Source organism: Triplophysa rosa, linkage group LG15 (assembly GCF_024868665.1).
Source record: "Triplophysa rosa linkage group LG15, Trosa_1v2, whole genome shotgun sequence".
NCBI lineage: Eukaryota > Metazoa > Chordata > Actinopteri > Cypriniformes > Nemacheilidae > Triplophysa > Triplophysa rosa.
The window spans coordinates 22,931,484-22,953,363 of NC_079904.1; the positions used below are offsets into that span (position 1 = coordinate 22,931,484).

General features: G+C 35.3%; 1 protein-coding gene across 6 annotated transcripts in view; it reads right to left on the reverse strand.

Annotated features, from left to right (window-relative positions):
• The window catches only part of LOC130565443 (disks large-associated protein 2-like), a 95,951-nt gene that overhangs the window by 13,457 nt on the left and 60,614 nt on the right, over window positions 1-21,880 (reverse strand). For 3 of the 6 annotated variants that reach the window (XM_057352161.1, XM_057352165.1, XM_057352164.1), the window contains 3 exons: window positions 12,002-12,037; window positions 6,470-6,529; window positions 1,762-2,114 (listed from right to left, as the gene is read on the reverse strand). In XM_057352161.1, the coding sequence (XP_057208144.1) occupies window positions 1,762-2,114; window positions 6,470-6,529; window positions 12,002-12,037 (449 nt within the window). Of the gene's footprint in view, window positions 1-1,761; window positions 2,115-6,469; window positions 6,530-12,001; window positions 12,038-19,932; window positions 21,458-21,880 lie in introns of those variants that run through there. The other 3 variants (XM_057352166.1, XM_057352162.1, XM_057352167.1) reach the window with 2 other exon arrangements.

A 21,880-nucleotide genomic window follows, 5' to 3' on the forward strand; every position in this document is an offset into this window, starting at 1 on the left:
CTGTCAAATATCTGTACTCATTGTTTTAGAGCGAGAGGGCTTGTGCACAGTGTAGCTAATATGATGTGAAATGTAATAGGTCGTTATGTTGAGATTGAAAATTTATTAATTTAAATCAAGTGTTTGACGTTATAAAGGACAAGATGTTATGGGTCAGATTTACTGCGGTAGCACAAACGCCCTCTTTTGGCAAAAAAAACGACACACAGTGAAAAATAGCGCTGAAAATGTGTGGACACAGCTGTTTTAAGGACTGACCTTATTGCATTGGGTCAAAATGCAATATGCATTTTTAGGAGTTTCATCTTCAGACGCAAACTTATGACAGGAGAGTACGTAAATTAATCACACAACGTGATTTACTAAGGTTTGCCCTCGTCATTGTACTGGTATTCGCGGCTTTATTTAACGTCCCAAAAAAGCATGTCGTAAACCCTGCACTAACCGGCGCTGCTCTTGGTGGATTGTGTTGGTCATTATGGGAATGAGATATTGCGCAGAAAAGTTATAGGTAAAATAAATTCCAGGGGGCAAATATTAAACCTTAGAGGAACAGTTCACTCAAAAAAGATTTTTTGATAATTAAGTTTTAATAATTACGTTTAAATAAGGTGTCATGTTATTATCATTGAATCTCATTTATTCTTGCGTGTCTCAAGACAAAATATGCACATGACAGCCAGTCACGAGACAAAGTTATCGCTGTGCTGCCATATTTTACCTTACTGCGCTGATCTGTATGTTGCCATGGATACCCGATGTTCCATTCCCATTACTAAATACTCAAAATATGAATGTTTTTCTCTCATAAACGTATCATTTAGCTTCAGAAGACTTTTATTAACACAATGACGTCATTTGGTCTAATTAAATGTATTACAAGGTAATATGACCGCATTTTATTATTAAACGAATGAAAATAATGAGTGAACTTCATGTCTGGATAAACTGTTCCTTTAACAATAAGGGTTCATTTCTGACATGGTAAACAGTAATGAGTTCCATATTGAGCTAAATAAGTCATTGGAGCGTTCATGTGATGTGATTCAGAATGCTAATGATCTGTGGCTTTATAGGTGTAACGCTTTCATCGTGGGGACAGCTGTGTGCTGGGGCTGACTGTTGGTCATGTCCTCAGAGAGTGAAAGCATCATTAATCTTTGTTGTTCAGGGTCAATCTGCAATCTCTCTGCCACAGAATCGGGCATATGAGGAGTATTTGTGTGCACTTTCAGGATGGCTGAATCACTGCCTGAACGCAACTGGCTATTTCTGGATTCCAGGTGAGACACAAAGCAATTGCCTTTACAATAAGAAGACGACCAACTATTTGGCTATTCGAGTAAAAATAAACTAAAACCTGTAACATAACTCAGAATTCGTTTGAACGTATAATATTTGTAGTAGAGATGCACCGATATATCGGCCAATAATCGGTATCGGGCGATAAAAGCAATTTCTCACACTATCGGCCGATAGTTTAAAAACAGCCAATGATCAGGGCCGAAATATCCAGTCAATTAATAGAGGACAGAAAAATGCAATGAATTTGTGCTCTGTATATAAAAAATGTTAAGAAATATCACCAGTTTGATGTTAAGTATTACTAGTCATTTAATCTTCAGAATCGGTATCGGCAGATATCACTCTGAATAATCAGCCATCGGCATCAGTAGAGAAATGCATTATCGGTGCATATCTAATTAGTAGATTATGACTTGACGCAGTACCGTACAGCAAAAGACCACGGAGAGGCCTGACCTGTATCCCGATGGAAGAGCGAGGGGTCTTGAGGTATTCCTCAGCTTTGGACACCAGGATGGCTTTATCACAGGTCTGCACAGAGCTGTAACTCCCCGCAGATGTGAGCCGCTTGGTGTCCATGGCTAGGGTGACGGCCTTAGTGCTGTCCAGACTGTCGACGGAGCTGTAACGCACCCGGCCCAGGCTGTCCGGTGCCCAAAGCCCCCCACGTGGAAGCCGACCTTCGTGGTAAGCGTCCTGGGTTGATTCTGTGCTGCTCTGTGCTGTTACGGAAATCAGCGGCTTTGTGGTGGAGCGTGGAGGTACAGGCGGAGGAGTCTTCTTGTAACCGGGTGTATAAGTCACTGCCGCTAGAAGGGAACAGATGAACAATCTTTGAGGGAATATGAAGCATTTTCATGAAGAGATTTGACAGGTGCGAGATTACGCATTTTATGAGATTTTCATTTTAATAATAAGCTGCCAAGATTAGTTCTTGGCATAATGTTTCAAGCAGTTCTGTGTAGTGATATTGGAAGTAAATGGGAAGTAAAGTTGCAGTCTCATGTACCTAAAGATGACGTGCCATCATATACTGTTCATTGGTATCAGGTTTATCTGTGGATAATGACATTTTCGGTCTGTTCATTACACAAAAACGTCTATAGTTTCAAAAGACTTATAGCGCAGAGGTCTGAACTACTTTAGGAAACTCTTATGGTTCTGTTAAGAGCTTGACAGACGTCACATAAAACAAAAAATGTCATTATACTGTACAGTACACTGTAAAAAAAATCCTGTAATTTTCCAGCAGCTGGGGCGGCAGTAAAAAAAGCAAAATTACAGATTTTTCACTTCAAATGACAGATTTCTTCATATGGTTTTCTTAAAAATTTGCAGTCTTTTCTGTAATTTGATGTTTTTTTTACCGTAATTCTAAAACACCTGAAAAAACAATACAATTCTGTAAAATTACAGTTTTTTTTACATCAAATATGAACAGTTGACAGTCGATCCCAGGGGATTGCACAAACCTATGCATAAATGTATAGGATAATGCAATGTAAGTCGCTTTGGATAAAAACGTCTGCCAAATGCATACATGTAAATGTATGTGACGATTTTCGCACATATTGCAGTGTTTTATGTAAACAAATTACTGTATAATATCATATGTTTGAATCGACACAATAAGGTAATAAGGTAATAAATAAATAAGTAGTCTAATTTTAAGTGTACAGATTGGGGGGACTATTCCTTATCATCACAAAAACCAAAAGTGTAATTCTGGTCCGGAATATGTTCGTCTGACCAATAGCTGGGGGGGTATTCAAAAGAGCCTGTTTAAAAATATTATTTCAACTGACACATTTCACCTTTAGATGAATTGCAAGCCTGTGTGATTCTGCAGCGCCTGCAGGACATCTGTATTTGCCAGTGTGTGGCAAATATAGCACCTTATTATGGTTAAATGTAGGAGTGCAACACAGTCATTTACATATGAATGTGCCACTCAAACGCTCAGGCTACAAATAGTGGCCTGTTATAAAACTGCTGAATGAGTCACGAGCTGGAGAGAAGAAAGTGAGAGAGAGTCGTGTGATTCATACTAAGATGTAAAACGGATCTAAAAATAGCTTGTGAGGTTGTGTAAGTGGGGAAAACAATAATCCATTCATGACCTGCTGTATTGATATTCTCTGCCATAACTCATGTTGAACAATTCATCAGTAGATATGAAACTATATCTCCCACAGCAACACAATATGACTCATCTTTGCAGACACTAAACTCAGGTAAATAATACATGATATATCTTCTAAACGTGTATCTAAAAAGCCTAATATTTTGGCACTTAATGAACAAGTTATTGGTGAAGAAAGGAGTTTGTAAAACATGGTCAAAACTGTCAAGAAATATAGTTTTATCAATTTGTTCCAAATACTGTATGTGTTTAAAGGAATAGCTCCAGCAATGGCAAAATTAATAATATTAAAAATAATAATAATAATCAATTGGTTCAATTTGTTATTATTAGTTGCATTAGCTAACATGAACTACATATTTTTCCGCATTTCTTAACTTAATTTCTTAAATAAAAAATTACAATTCTTTTTTTTATGGAATATTGCAGGGTTTTTAAACAAAAATTATCCAATCAATTCGCAGTGGAGAAAAAACAAAAGCCACACCCTCTATTTTTCTCACTCGATATTTTTTTCTACTCAGAAATGTGTCAGAATACGGAAGTTAAGACGATCGAGACATCCAGGTCACGGCGACTTTAATAGTTCATAATATTGTTCACTTTAATGTTAACAACTTGTGGCCTTGCAGTTATAAGGTTCTATATGACATTTGTATCTCTTGTTGTAACATATATCTCTGCTTCAGAACCCTCGTAGAGACATGGGGGTTGGTTCGTTTTACTTGTGGCTTGGAGCATCTTCAAGTGGCATATACGAAGCCACGCCCATAGCAACCAAACAGGTTAGCCTAGCAACCGTTTAGCAAAACCTATATCTCTGCAACAGAACATCGTAGAGACACGGGAGCTGGTTCGTTTCACTCATAGCTTAGAGCATCATCAATTGGCATTTACCAAGCCACGCCCATAGCAACCAAACAGGTTAGCCTAGCAACCGTTTAGCAATACCTATATCTCTGTATCAGAACATTGTACAGGCATGGGGGTTGGTTCATTTCACATCTTGCTAGTATCATACTAGCAATATGCTAATTATGCTAGCAAAAATGCTAATCGTGGTATCATAATGCTAGTTAACATGCTTACAGTGTTAGCATCATGCTAGCAACATGCTAATCACGTTAGCATCATGCTAGCAACATGCTAATCGCGTTAGCTTCAGGCTAGCAAACATGCTAATCGCCTAAGCATCACGCTAGCAACATGTTAATCGTGGTAGCATCAGGCTAGAAAACATGCTAATCGCATTAGCATCATGCTAGCAACATGATAATCGCGTTAGCATCAGGCTAGAAAACATGCTAAACGCGTTAGCATCTTGCTAGCAAACATGCTAATCGTGTTAGCATCATGCTAATCATGCTAATAACATACTAAGCCCGGCTTTTACACACTGGGGTCACATTATTTTTTCCATAATGTTAGGAAAACGTTTAACGATAAAACCTTTCAAACTATTTCAAACTCTTCAGGACAGGCTTTGTCAAGCCAACATAAAGTTTGTACTCGAACTTTACTATTTAGTTTATATTTGAAATCTTCTGAAATATAAGACAACAAGCTTCTGGGAAAAATGAAGGAGAGTCCCAAGTTGACAACAAGCCTAACATTTGCAATAGAAACTATACAGACACATCTACAGATAATGACTAATGACCCCTAATGAAAGGAGTTTTTCGATATTTTTTCTGTTGTTTTTTGTTGTCATTTTGGTCAAATAAACAACTTGATAACTTGGTAATAGCACTTGGGTTAGTTCTTCTCCCAGAGAGAGACATGTGTACTAAAAATGGGCTGTCCATTGATCTGGTTTCTTGGAAACAGTTTTCTATTTCCAAGAATACCAGACAAGTGCAAGACATCACACAAAGATGGCAAGTATTATCAAAACTGTGAATCAATAGTGGAACAGGAGAAACAACATTCTTCCTGTCACAGAGCTGGATCGATATTATTGTTTGAAATTCATAAAACACGAAGGGCAGAATTTTGCATACACTATCTGCTTGTTTCAGCCCCACTAAAACATAATGCAAATCAGTTAAAGCTCTAACTTAGTATTGATCTGAGTTTTGTGTTTTGGTGGATGTGACTCTTTGGCTCGTTAAAATGTATAAAGCTCCTGTTGTATGCATGCCTATAATGCTGTCTTCCATCATTTGAAAAAATAAATGCAACCATGATCAGGAAACAATGTAAAATCTAGAAAAAAGTCATTTGCAGAACACAGACAAGTTGTTAAGGCCCATTTTCGAACACAAACCGATTCATACCTGCAGTGCAATAAATACAAACAGCATTTTTCTGTATCTGTCATGAGCACATGCTCTCCTCACATCTACATTGCTAATGGATAGTAAGTCATGACACTTCATTTAATATCATAACTGCACTTGTGTTCTGCATTACAAACATGCACATTAGAAGTCACTTCTATTGACTTAGGGAAACCTCAGACTTAATCTTGACACATGAAAAAACTGAACCTTTTATTAGTTTACACTCAAATTAACACATCTGAGAATATAGCAGTGATAATGTGTTGGGTGTTTTGCCTTTGCTCGTGTTAAAGCACATGAGCGTGTGGACTACTTGTACGTGTTTAACGCCGTTTTGTGCATTTTAATGCCAGCTTGAATGGGTTATAAAACTTTGAACGTGACTGTTTTCTCAACAACAGATGTTCGGCTTTCATTAAAATAACTATTCTGTGCATGATAAGAGTTCAACGGTAGCTCTGTGATTCGAGAGCGAATGTTCTGATAATGACTAAAACCTTCACCAGCATTACAATGACAACATTTCTTAAGAGGGCTGATGGGTATCAGGTTAACGTCAATTGGGGGCGTCATGTGCTTACTTTGTTCTGGAGGATACAAATACATAATGTGTCGCTTCATTTTCAGTGCAAGTTTTGAAACACTATAAAATTCATAAAAAAATGATGAGGCATGTTCAGATGGGTGTAACATCTCTAAATGCGACCACATGCGAGATGACTTTAGCGAGGGGCTTTACCTGGGGTGGGGGGTTCTGTTCGGTCCACGCCACAGGCAGTAGGGAGACGAAACTGGATCCCTGAAAGGAACAGTTAAGAGTCATTAGCAGAGAATCACATCCTGACTTCTTATTCAAGACATCTTAAACAGTGAATTAGACAGTATTATTCAATCTGACACCAGCTTTTAAAATGATTCATTTCTTCACTAGTAGTGAGTTTAATTTAGTTATTGTAAGCAAATGGAAAACTCATTGTGAAGTTTTAATCAGTGGTGTCAGATTGTTGACAATGAACATATATATATATATATATATATATANGTGAGAAGAGTCACTTAAACTTTAAAATATATTTGTTTCTTCACATCTAGAGGTTATATATATATATATATATATATATATATAAACAGTACATACATTTAAAAGTCACATGTATTTAAAATGACAAAAAGGCCATTACATCTAATCATGAATCAATTGAGCTTTATATGCACATTATTAAAGACTTATTCTCAATGGTTTTCTCACCAGAACTGAATGTCTCTTGTCTCATAGAGATCAATATCGATATTGAAACTCCATTTTCTCTCATGTCATCTTTAGATATCATCTTTATCTATTCATTTACCAGAAAGACGTTTGGTTCTGGTCAATTTCACATTCAGACAGTAGGAACACCATTCAGAACAGAATACTTCATTATAAAAATATACAGTACACTTCAAGACAATTTCATTTTAAATACATTTTAGATAAAAAAAATATAAGTGTGTAAAAAATTAAAATATGATAACTAAGCAATTATTGAAAAGTAAAATGAACAATATGGAGTGTTAAAAACAATCAATATATATATATATTTTTTTGTTCATCTTCAAAACAAATGCTTTTTTCAAACAAATGCAATAATGACTTTACAAAACACTGTGAAAAACTTTTACCAAAGACGTTCATTAAAAAAAATCATAAATCACAACATAATAGAGACTGATTGTGAGTGCTCAAATGAAATATCTTGTCAAATAAGAGCATTCAAATGATGGATGAAAACACACAAATGAATAAAAAACAGTGCTAAACAATTCAAATACACAATCCTCTAAACAATTCATATCCAGTGTCTTCATAACTGGAAAGGCACCAGTGCAGTTAATTTATTGAAGATTCCAGAACGTCCCTCGATCCCGAACTTTTCGTCTGGGTGCTCCTGATCATGTGCGTATGGGCTCTTACAATATGGGGATATGTTTATGACATGCATGGGGGATTTAATGATATGAAAGAAGGAGAATCAAAATCTGATACAACTATTATTCATTCACCATTGCATTATGGGATACCTACCCAGCAACAAGGTTATTTTAGTTTACTAAACAAAGTTTCCGTTCATTGATATCAAATAAAATATTGGCCTAAAATGATTGGAAAACTTAAACTAATGAAAAATTGAAATGTTAAAATAAATTAAACTAAACTAAAATTAAAATAAAACAAAAATGTATTTATCTTATATAGCAACATAAAAAATAAATGATAAAATGACAAAAGCAAAAAACAAAATTGCTAAAATGTAACTAAAATTAACATAAAAACGAAATATCTAAAAATAAAAGCTAATTCAAAAAATTCGTAAAACTAAACAAAACTATAATAACTCTGCCCAGCACAGTGTATTCTATAAATACTGTGCATTTTAAGCATCAAAGTATATCGTGCATGCAGAAAATAAGCAAGTAGTAATATGACAGTAGACTATTTTGAACATAGCAGCGCATCGAATTAAAACTTTCGACAAAATAAGGGAGATTAGAAAATCTATAACATAATGCCTTAAAATGCTGTTTACATGTCTTTTGTTTTTACATTTGATCTCATTTCTCTCATTGAAATTAATTGTTTCAAAATGTTTCTTGTAGAAATGAATGAATGAATGAATGAATGAATGAATGAATGAATGAATGAATGAATGAATGATCTTTAAAAAATGACGATAACTTCTTTAGGGCGGGTGGAGAGTATGGAGGACTAAACCTGCAAAAATTATAAATAAATGAATGTATAAATAAATAAATATATAAACGAATAAATGTAATAATATGAAAATAAATACAGGAATGAATGGTTTGATAAAACAAAATAATTCGTTTTAGCTATTATTGATCTTAGCTTTAACTTTTCTTTTCATTTTTTAAATTGATTTATTATTTTTTGTGTCCATTTTTAATTATTTTTAATTATTATTATTTTTTATTTTTAGATTATTTTATTTATCATTTCCTTTTATTTTTACATTTATTTATTTATACGTTTATTTATTTTTATATTTATTTATTATCGCATGTATTTATTTCCACTTTTATTTATTTATTCTTGTATTTATTCTTACTTTTCTGTGTCTTGTATGATAATTAGATGGGTTGGTCTTGCCTACTATTGGTTCAGCGTAGATTGAAGCGTTTGATCGATTACTCTTGACTTGTTTTGGACTAACGTCACGTCACTCACTGATCGTTTGCTTCGTGTATAACGTTTATGGCGTGCGCACAATTAGCTAGAGAGTTACAGCATTTAGCCAATGAAGTCGATAACCATGCATCAAATGACTATGTGTCATTCAGATTAGATGCACTTATTGATGATTTATTACAGATTGACGGCGAGATAAATGACAAAGTTCTTCAAAATCTGTGCGAGTCAGGGGGTGCTAAGGTGGTGACCAAGTTCCGGTTACAGGTCCTCTGCCAAAGAGGTGCATGAACGACCTCAGCAGATTCGTCGATTCTGAAAGCACAAGACGACTTGATATTAAGATGTCTAATAAACACAGACTTTCTTGTTACATGATTTTGACATTCTTGTTAAGATTGCAAATTATTGGTATGATCGCCCGTAACGGCTGAAGCGAGGTGAAAAAATAAATAAAGCGATTTGACACGGGATTCGTACCCATACAATAAAGCGAGGCAGCGTGTCACTACGGTAACAATCACACTAAGCTATTTCGCAATGCTAGCTGCTGCGGATCTTTGCAATAATATCAAGATGTCACACAACAATATGCAGCTGGATGAATCAAGGGAATATGCCCGTTTTAACTTGTGACCTCTGTGTTATTTATCTCTTATGGAATGTAGTTTACGAGTACCGTTTAGTAACCACGTCTTTTTAGAAGGAATGGTTTCCATTTGATGGCCCCTGTAGTGAAAGAACGATGCTCATTACTACCGTGTTAACTTGTGACTTAAGTTCACTATGTCTCAATTCATTTACATTATGTTACATCATGTTACATTAAATCTTTACGCTTTTTCTAACCGAAAGGCTGCTTATAACTATCACTTTGACAAAGCGTTAGCTTGCGACTTCGGTTTACAAGCTCATCTGTGTAGTTAAACCTTATTACATTTTGTGCTTTATGATTTTCACCAGTTGAACTGTAACGCCACCATAGCATAGCACCCTCTGACTCGCACAGACTTTGAATGTGCTGCAAAGAGGCTAACAACCGAGGGAGAACTTTGTCATTTATCTCGCCGTCAATCTGTAATAAATCATCAATAAGTGCATCTAATCTGAATGACACATAGTCATTTGATGCATGGTTATCGACTTCATTGGCTAAATGCTGTAACTCTCTAGCTAATTGTGCGCACGCCATAAACGTTATACACGAAGCAAACGATCAGTGAGTGACGTGAGGTTAGTCCAAAACAAGTCAAGAGTAATCGATCAAACGCTTCAATCTACGCTGAACCAATAGTAGGCAAGACCAACCCATCTAATTATCATACAAGACACAGAAAAGTAAGAATAAATACAAGAATAAATAAATAAAAGTGGAAATAAATACATGCGATAATAAATAAATATAAAAATAAATAAACGTATAAATAAATAAATGTAAAAATAAAAGGAAAGGATAAATAAAATAATCTAAAAATTAAAAATAATAATAATTAAAAATAATTAAAAATGGACACAAAAAAATAATAAATCAATTTAAAAAATGAAAAGAAAAGTTAAAGCTAAGATCAATAATAGCTAAAACGAATTATTTTGTTTTATCAAACCATTCATTCCTGTATTTATTTTCATATTATTACATTTATTCGTTTATATATTTATTTATTTATACATTCATTTATTTATAATTTTTGCAGGTTTAGTCCTCCATAGGAGAGAGGGACGTCATGTCCAGTCCATCAGTACCCGGCTGGCTCTCATTCTCATTTCATGGAGGGGGAACACGTGTTTTGTCATGTCGGTGGTGATGTAAAGGTACAGTCTCAACATACATACATACATACAGTGGCAATGCCCCCATGAATGCAGTGTGGATGTCATCATACAGTCATCAGTTGAAAAAAACCTTTCCCGCATGACATCCCAGATCCCATGCTCCTTCATCCACTTACTGCCTCTGGCACTTAGTCGCTTGTGCTGACATTACAAAAACATTGTGAAACAAGATCTTAAATTATGAGAAGATCTTACAATCCATCATTACATTATATTATTGATTAATAAAAATGTTATTTTAGCGGTTTTATTTTTCATGAACTTCTGCTACCGAGTTATTAAATTTGGAAAATGTCTAAATGGTTGAAAAAAATCAGAAAACATTTGTGCATTGTTATTTTATTACAATCAAAACAAAAAAATCTAATAAATAAAATGTATTGAACTGGTAACAGGGTTGAAAGTAACAGTCACATAGTCTAAATTAAGCAACTGTTAAATATTATTATAATTATTATTATAGTTATTCAGTCAAGCTGCTTTGTTACCAAATGTTGATCTGAAGTTACTAAAAGTAATTTCTATATTGCATAACTGATTTTTAAATATTTTTACAGTAACTTGGGGAACAGGGTTGAACAGAAAGAGACTAGAATATTTTAAAACAAATGTTAGGGCTTTACATGGAGCTTTTCTAATTACAGTAGCTTACCTAACATCTCAAATGTAACATGTGCCTCTCTAATGCTAAAAAGTCAGACAGTCTACCTTTTAAATAAAAAACGGTTTACTTTCAGGTCGTTTGAACTAATTGCTGCTATATATTCTCATTGATTGAACGTGTTTCTCATTAATTTGGACTGCTACAGTTATAGAGTTAAAAATGTCCATCAAATTTAGACAAATGTACGAAACATGCACAATCCCCTGTGAATTCAAATAAAAAAATCAAACATTCAAATAAATCAATAATAATGAACACTGAAATGTTGAGAAACAGACTTGTCATCGCCACAAAATATATAAATATAAGGTGAAGTCTGTCAAATTTCCCTTTATGTGTTATTTATGTCATAAATGGTGACCACAGAGTCCAATAAACTGCCTTAGTGGTTTTATCAGTCACAATATACATTCTGTTTGCAAAAACGTCAAAAGTGCTTTATTTAGCAAAAAAACGTTCAATGTTATTCCACCATGGCTCTCAGATACAGCAAGCAGTTTTACTGCTAGATTTTACGAAAGTGGACAAACCGATGATGTGAAATGAAGCACAACAGGTATATTACAGAAGAGCCCTGTCAGACCTACCGTACATTCTACGCCCCCCAGCTAAGCTACGGGCCCCTAAAACGAAAAAAAAGGGTGATAGCTTAGTAAGAAGAAAATGTAAAACAAACACAGAAATAAAAGAAGGAACGAATTCAGCAGTATAAAAGATACATAGCTGTCCCTGACCCATGCATTGTGCCATGCGCTCTCTGTGATGCTGATGTGTTTGTGTATTTATGTTTATCAAACAAATAAACAACAAACAAACAAACACACTTAGGCGAATTCACAAAGAATTGCGTGCAGTTGTTGTTTGTATCAAACCGTAGCAGTGAGCTACTACAAAATTGTAGTGAATTCTTGTTAGGAAATTTGATCATAACTTATATTGTATGTAATGACATACAAGTCTGTGGACATATTGCAAGACACGATTCTGCCATGTTTTTAAAACTCTTTTAAAATTCTAGCCTATCTCTGTAAGCATGAATAAAGTAAATCATTTGAATCATATGCCGATTATTACAAATATGTCAATTCATCATTGTGCACAATTGTTCTTTTACTATTATAGTGTCCAGAAGTTCCTGACTAGCAATTGCAAGCAAATGATAATTCCAGGCTCTCGTTGACTAAAAACTGGTCATGAAAAACAGACATGAGCCCTTCGAAATCTATTATCCCAACTATATCTGTATGCCTACTAGCAAATACATCAATATGAGAGGGAAACCTGTGCCAAAGCAAGTAAGTTTCATAGCGTTATAAATGTATTGTACTGTTGTACATGCAAAAAAAGTCATCTCCCTTTTTAGTCAACAAACATTTTTTGGCTGAATGCAAGAGTGTAAATTCGGTTTCAACATGCGGGGATACATTTGTTTCCATTATTACTGCGTAAATTATGGGATGAATTTCATCTCAAAATGATTAACAAATGCATGCACAGTCATCCGTGAGCGTGATACAAGTTACACTTGTATTTTACTACTCACAAACAAATGCCGTATGATTTGAATCTGTGAAATTTAGATTTGAATAAACATGAGGTGATTTAGAGATGAAATTCATCCCATATAGCAAATGATCGATTGAGTAACCGTTTGTTCAAGCAGCAACAGCCCCAGTGCTGTCACTTCAGTGGGCGTAAACTGTACTGAAACACTTCTTGGCTAATCATGTTCCAAAGATAATCATATTTGTCTTGTCTGCTAACATATCGTCGACTTTATTGTTGACATTATAAGCTAGCTAGGACAGGTGAGTTACAAAGTCGTCCCGTTTTTTTTTAATACAGTAAAGCTACGGTATTTGTCTCTTTGGAAAAGTACAATATTAAAAGGGATAATTCAACCAAAAATGAAAATTCTGTGATGAATTACTCACTCTCAAGTTTTTCCAAACCTGCATAAATTTCTTTGTTTGGTTAAACACAAAGATATTTGAAAGAATGTTGACAACTGAGATTTCTGGGGCACCGTTGATTACAATAGTAGAAAGAGTAATTGCATTCAAAGAAAATATTTTGAAGAATTTAGGAAAACAAACAGTGGACAACCATTTTGGTAGCCAGGCGCGCAGATGGCACTGGGGACGGGTGGGTCATGACCCCCTCAGATTCTGATCCGGCCCCCTCACTCTCCCTACGAAAGGTGACAAAAATCGGTAAATCTGAGGAATAATCTGGGTTACAGCTATGTACATTAGCCTCTTAATTATTTTGCCGTCACTGCTTCAGAATCGGGTCGGGGCTGACGCTCAATAATAATCTACCGGTCACCATTACTTTGTTCCCACGTTCTCAATACATGCTGTTCTGTTGTCAATAAACAATGAAGAGATAAAAAACAATCACCTCGCTTTTTCAAAAACCAAACAATTTAAGTATCCTATGCCTGTTGACTTTTCCCAGATGTGGCAGATCAGTTTTGTTATTTATTTGTATAGCTAGTCTTGCACTAGCAAACACAGCAAAACGTGGAGAGCATGACTATTAGGTGAGTGGGCAAATAGCAAATTAACACAATTCATTTTAGTGCAAACCATTAGCCCAAATGACGCAAAATAACTAACTGAGATGAAATCATTTGCTAACAGCTTGGTCCCCCCATTTAAAAAATCCCATCTGCGCCCCTGATGGTAGCCAATGGTGCCCGAGAAATCTCAGTTGCAAACATTCTTCCAAATGTCTTTCTTTGTGCTCAACAGAACAAAGACATACAGGTTTGAAACAAGCGTACGTATTTCATGATAGAATTTGAATTTTTGGGTGAACATTCCCTTTAATCGACATCTAAAACAAACACATTACATAAGAGACACACAAATCTTTAAGAATCCTCAGACGATTGCTTCAAAGAAACGACGTAAAAATCCAAATGCATATACTCCTGCGATTTATTACCTTTACTCGTGAGCCAATAGTGATCCATAAATGGCCCAGAGAAATAGACACAGGACCAAATTACTCATAATGCCCTGTTTGTGTCTGCATAGTAAACTGTTACTAAATTATAATTATTTATCAAATTAGGTCCTCTGTAATGGAATTACAAATGTACAATGAATCAAATAAAATCACTGAAACCAGCTTGTGAATTTTATGTGCACAAGTTTAATATCCTTTCAAACCTTAAAATATTGTATTTTTAAAGGTCTATTTATACTTCTGAAAATGTATGTGTGCTGAATCCACACAAATACTAATGAGATCACATATGAGATGAATTTCTTGTGAATTTGTATTTGGTTTATTATGTTGTTATGTTAACCTAAACAAGAAACCAACTTTCACTAGTTTGCTTTTGTAGCGTGTTTGATGTAACACAGCAGTGTTGTTATATCCCAAATGAAAATCTGATGTCAAATGATTAAATCACCCGCACAATCCATGTCATATCTGTTTAGCATTTCCCTCTTTTATAAGTATCTTTGAAAAAGAAAATACAGAAGGCATACATTGAAGAATACAAATAAACAAAATAGGGAAAAAACAAAATCACAGTTTGAAAAGAGAAACACATATAACAGGTTCAGGACTGTTAATGAGGAACATTTGAGTCTGTTTTGGGCAGTTTCAGGAAATTGGTAAAATTCCACTTCTTTAAGCAAAAATTATGTTTGAATAAATATGATATCCGTTACAGAGGGGGCACATGATTTCATTATATTTGGACTTTAGGGCAAGCTACGTTTTCATTTTATATTGGTTTTGGTGACAGCATTTAGCTTTTTATGGCATTAAACATTATTAGCCTGGGATCTAAATTGTACAGTTACAGAGAACACGTGGCCTTATTCTTTATGCATTGTCCTGTCATCATTTTTTCCTTTAATTACTGTAATGACAATGGTAAAAAAAATGCAGCTGCTACTTTTGAACAATGTGAATTAGCATAGCAAATCCTATTAACAGCAACAAAAGAGTTACAAGAAATGCCTGAGATTCATGCAAGGTTTGTCAGAAATTGTTTACGGGCATCAGCCTCATTGACCCTTTAAGTGCTGTTGAAGAATGAAATGGACAGATGCCGTACAGAAAACACAGGACTTGCATAGAATGGATGACAAATGTTGCACATCATCAGCACCTTTAGACAAACATCGGTTCATTACCTGAACACATCTGTCTCTTAGCAAATCAAAAACAGGGAGAGTATAATCTGGAGCAATTCATCAATGCATTGCACCTCTGAAGGGCTGTAATATTATTTGTTAAAAAAAAACAGTATGGTACCTAATGTTGCGTCACAACAAAGTAAAAGCTCTTGACAATGAAAAATAACATAATAAACCAATTCATTGTGTTAAACAGTCCTCGGGTCCTTCAAACACCAACAATAAGTCATAAAATGCTTTTTTCAAGTTCCCTTAAAGTGTTCATGTTGTTTTATGGCTAAAACACATCCTCAGATAAATCTGATGTTTGTAATGTATAGCACATCTAAAAAACATCCTTTAGTAAACGATTCCAACACCACAGAGATTTGTTTAAAGACATACATGAAAAAATAAATATACACTCCCAGTGAGAAGTTTTGGGTCACCTTACTGAAATGTTTGTCATGATCTTAAAAACCTTTTGATCTGAAGGCATATAGTTTGTAAATAATTGTGCAAACACAATTCATATATTTTCATTACAAAACTAACCTTGTATAATACGTTTTACACTTAGAGTGAATAATAAAGAAAAGTCAACAAGTAGGAGCCCAGAATAGATGTGAACTCCTTCTGTGAGGGGAGCCCCCAAGAAGTTGCTTGAAAAACACACAAATGAATATGCTGAACATGATCAAATCTAACAAAAAAATGATTAGGTCTTACCATTATTCAAAAATGTGGAAAAAAGAATAATGAATGACTGCATGGCTCTAAACCTTTGACCGGTAGTGTAAATCCAATTATTAATCTCTAATAATATCATTGCAGAATCTTTGATAACACCGTTTTTGTGCAGCCTCTCTCACATGCAACAGGACACACACCAGCGAGATTCAATGATGATGAACAAAAGTCTAAAAATGACATCACTAGTGATCAGTACATTCAAACCATGCCGCTCTCTGGACATAACAAACAGGAGGATAATACGATTGGACAGTTCATTTAATGAACTATTAACAATAAACCATTAACGGTTTAATACCAAAATTTTGCATTCTGAAGGATTAATACGCAAATGCAAAGAACAACAGTGTACAGTACACGTGATGGTGAAAAATGAATGTAAACAGAGAATGTACGAATTTACTGACGGTAGATGAAGCATGTCGGTTTCATCTTAACAACATAAACTAACGTTACTGCGTGTGCGCAGTTTTGTGACCCCAACTGAACTTCCGGTACACATTCAAAAACAATGGAGTGTCTGTAGATTATCTCTGATAACAATCGAAAGAAACCGAGAAGAAGCGTTACTTTGCTAAACTTGTCTCCAATATTTTGAAATGAGACTGCGATACCAAGCTCAACCGCTAGATGTCAATGTGCCATACGGTTTCTTTAAATACGAGCAAACTACAGGACCCATTCAACAAATTGTTTATTTAATAAAATGAACATATAACAAAATTTAACAAATCGTTTATTTAATACAATTATTATACAATAAAATTATAATAGAAATTAATATTAACATAAATAAAATAAAAATAGTTATATTTTTAGACACTAGCCAAACACAAACCGGAAGCTAACTGGGGGTCAGGCACGCGCGCGTCCGATGAAACGGTCTTTAAGACGAAGTATGAATTTTCATTCCGTGACTTCTTGTTTCATTTTGTAATATGTTAAATTACGTATTTCAATTTTGACCGTTAGCCGTACTGAGACAACTAAAGGTAGAAAACAATATGAAAACTTTTGACCAACAGCACAAGTTCAGCAGTTAGACCTTTAAAATATTATTTTTCTTCCATTTTTCAGCAGTGGCTGCAAATGTCCATAATTTTTCAACAGATAAATATTGCCTTTAACTTTGGCATAATAAGATTTATTGGTAAACAAAATATTTTCATAGAGTCTCTTTTTTTTATAAACTACTTAAACCTAGTACAAAAAATATATTGTATTAAGGAATGTTCCCTTTATAATATTTTAACATAATAATTTGCTAACTATATTAAGAATAAACAGATTTTTAAGTCTCACAGTGTTACTTTATTATAGTGGCACATGGAGATTGAATGTCCTGTGAGCAGGCGTCTTATAAAATAAATAAATCAGAGTTTTAAAGTTCTCTGCTCTATATTTTGTACATGTAAAACTGGTCCCAAATGCTGTGTGTGTCCTGATGAGGAGACAGCAAAAGATGTTTAAAAGAGACAGGCCATAAAATGAAATTCAAAATGAAAAAGACAATTCCAAATGATGAAGAAATTATGAAAATGAGAGCTTGCGGGTGCTCTATATTCTTGTACTTTTTTGTATTTTCTGTAAAAAAAAAGCTTTGTGTGATGGCGTGAAAGTGACAGATTACAGATTGTCTGAAAATGATAGGAGTCATGGTTAATATGTAATGGAATACTTGTTGAACAATTTGGCATGATTTTATGAGGCAAGAGCATACAGAACTAAAGCTAAACAAGCGAAACAATAGCTTTAATTCATTTAGTAATGATTGACTTTTTGTAAAAAAACAAACACACAAAAAACACTTAGGAAATTAAATATTAAACACACATTATATATAATATAGTCCACAGATATGTAGTTTACATTATACATTTTCAGAGTGCAAAGAAGCATTAGGATTATGCACAAACTTTGATATGCTATATGGTATGATATAAAATTTATATAAACCCAAATTGTAAGAAATTCATTCAGGTAAAATAATATAAATTGAGTTCATTTAAAACTAAATCTAAAGTATCTGAAAAGCACCTAGGAAGGCGATTCACGCAATGTCACTGCAGTACACCTGATTTATTATTAAATAACAGTCAATCAAATCGTTTAGGACTTTTTGTTATTTCTGTAAATATTCTTGCAAGTGCAGTATATCCCTCCCACACTCATCAATTACTGAACCGATAAAAACAGATCCCACTCGTGATCGTGAGTCAAATGAAATGCAGTGTGTAGTTCGATCAATTACTCTGCCTATCATTGTGTTCCAGCGATATCTGTACTGTAAGGTGCTTATGAACTTGTTTAAATTTTGCATTACAATTAGGCTACAAAAATGTGTGCTTAGTACTTTAGACTGTTGTGCTAATTGAGTATTCTTCAGAAAGTAGGCCATTTGTACTGATGTTACCGGTCCTACTCGCCCTGCTCTGTGCGGCCCTCGAACCGGCATCGGTCCAGATGGGAGACGAGAAGGCTAAAGCATCTCTGTTGGTCGGGGAGTGAGGTTTACCTTGCGCAGCTCTCTCTCGCTGGCCTCCGTTACACTGATACATGTTAAAATGTTTGATTTTTTCGATATTGTCATACTTTTACAATATGGTATATCATGTTTTAGTGTTCTGCAGAAGAAAGAAAGTCATGCAGGTTTAAAATGACAAGAGGTTGAGTAAATGACGACAGAATTTTATTTTTGGGTGAACTGTCACTTTAAGGGAGTGACATCTTTCTAACCACATGACATGAACAGAGGTAGGTTTCATTTAGTCTTCACCAGCATTTCATTGTTTTAAATCAATTTATTGTTCACAAATATTGAGTTTAAATAATTATTGATAGTTATTCAGTGATATTTTTGCACCTGTGACATTTAACCGCAAAAAAAAGAGAAATGTAATTGATATCATGACTTATTATTTCACTGGATCTATAAATAATATGGTATATTTCTTAAACAGTGAAATAAGGTTTTACCACTTGTAAATGGATTCTTTTCAGAAATGACACACTGCAAATCAATTGATGCTTTAAAACCTTGTGTTACAACAGAATTTGGTTTTCATTGAAGGCTTGTGTGCAAGTTAAAATGGCTATTAATTAATTTAATGAATTAATCCATTCATTTGACTCTTCTGGCCATCTGAGAATAAAGTGTTTTTCAGAATGCATTAAATATAATCCTAATGTTTCATTGTTCCACTCTGTTGTCGTTCATGCTTTCTCTTCATGTTTTTTCTTTGGACACGTGGCATTTTTATATTTTCAATCAACATTACAAACAACAGCAGGGTCCTAAAGTCTGAAAGCACTTGTGAAAATGCTTTTTTTTAAACCGAATGCCATTTTGTAATCATATTAGCACAACAGCTTGAAAAGTTCAAATGAAAAAAGTATGTGAATTCTACAATTTCTGATTTTTTTTTAAATGAAAAACATCAAGTTGATTTCCAGCATACTCTAAAAAAGTTTTTGTTGTTTTGTTGGCTCAAAGTAATAAAAAAATATGTTACCTGGTTAAAATTTTGAATTAATTCAACTTAAAAATATTAGTTAACTCAACGAGTTTAGTCAACTCAACGATTTAGTTAACTAATATTTTTAAGTTGAATTAACTCGGAATTTTAACCAGGTAACTTATATTTTTAAGTTGAACCAACAAAAACAACAAATATTTTTTTACAGTGAGTTCAAAAAGCATCATGTGTGTTTCATTGCAACTAAAGAAAACTGACCTTTTTCTGCAAAGGACTTACCAAATAGCAAAAATGTCTCATATTGCATTTTTTAATTGATAAACTTTCAATGTGGTCTCAGACTTCTGGACCTGACTGTAAAAAAAACATAATGCTGAGGAAATTTGAAGGTAATTGCCAAATTAAAATGTTGTTAAGGTGCGTTGATAAACATTTCTGTAAATAAATTAGCCAAGCATACTGTTTTTGTCCTTTCATTGCATTTAAGACCCTTTGGTGGCGATGAATCAGATTCATTGTGAAGATCGTTCTTACCACTGTCACACAAGAACTGCTTTACCCGTGAACCAAGCACTTACAGTGACAGTAAGACAATACTATAGACATTCATGAATCAATTCTGTGGTGATGTAAACACATTTATGATGATCTGGCACAGCAACTGGTTTTATCTAGAATGGCTACACTATCCCATGTCAACAGCTCATGTCAGCATTTGAGCCAAGCTGTTATCTTTGCCCAGAGGAAAGGGACAAACTCTTAGTTCCCTTGTAGCTTTAGGTGTATGAGGCTCATTCTGAAAATACAGTCAACATGTGGTCCAGTGATGGGTGAGATCAGAACGACAGCGACAAGTATGACATTGGTCCACTAGTGTACTTTCTGCACCAGAGTTCAAGACTAGCGCTTCTCTGGCCATCCGCTCGACTGCAGTTCTTTTTTTTCCTGCCCGTGTCAAATTTGGACCTTCTCAGCGGCTTGGACAATGGTGGGCCGTAGGGTCTGTCGGGGCTGGCAGGACTGGTCGGGCTGTTGGTGGCCGTGGTTCCCTCAGGGGTTCCTTCGGTAATCTCGATGCGAGGCGGTTCCATCAGATCAAAAATGTTGAAAGCAGCCGGTTCGGGCTGACACATTACCGAGGCATCCGCTGTGTTTTGTCTCACTAGACCGTTAGCGCCGGTCTGGACGCCAACGGACACCCTCTCGCTGGACTGGGTGGAACTGGTGCCGGTGGCCGCTTCTCGGCACATGGTCCACATGTTGTAGCACTGAGTGAAGTTAAAGAAGTTGCTGTTGAAGGTCTTGAGCTCCCCGCAGACGTCCCGGCGCAGCTCCGCCAGCTCATAGCGCATGGCGGAGATCTCCTCCTTCCACTGCAGGTTGAAGGCAGCCACCATGTTGGCAGATTCTTTGAAAGCCTGAATAGCCTGCGGTATGGGAGGGTCCGGCGGGGGCTGAGAGGGGGGCGGACAGGGGACTCGGTACCCATGCGAGGAGGTAGGAGGAACAGAGATGGCTGTCACTGTGGAACTGGTGCTGTGTTGACTACGTGCAGCGTTTTCTCTCTCGAACCGTTCGATTTCTTGATAGGCCGAAGAGCTGGCGCCATCATCGTCCTCAATCATCTCCTCATTTAGCAATGAGGTGCTCTCCATTGCATCATACCCCTCTGGAAGACAAATTTAAATATGGAGATATGGAAATTCGAGCTGTGGAACTCGGAAACCTCTAATGTCAACACTCGGTTATGCTAATGCGTTTCATACAATGTATCTATATATGAGTGGTATGTGAGTGAAGACCCTGTAGACACAATTCTTCTATGAACTACTCCATTGGTTTCTCAGGGTGAATTTGAGAAATGTCACCAATCAAGTACAAAAGGAAACTGAAGACACATTAGCTTTTAAAGTCCCCGTGAACCGGAAGTTGCGGTCGTTTTTACTTCCGTATTCTGACGCATTTCTGAGTGAAAAGGAATTTCGAATGAGAAAATTAGTGGGCGTGGCTTGTGTTTTTTTACTGCTAATTGATTGGATGTATAAAAACAGCCGTTGCATTCTGAAATGAAACTGGCAGCCGACTGACAGTT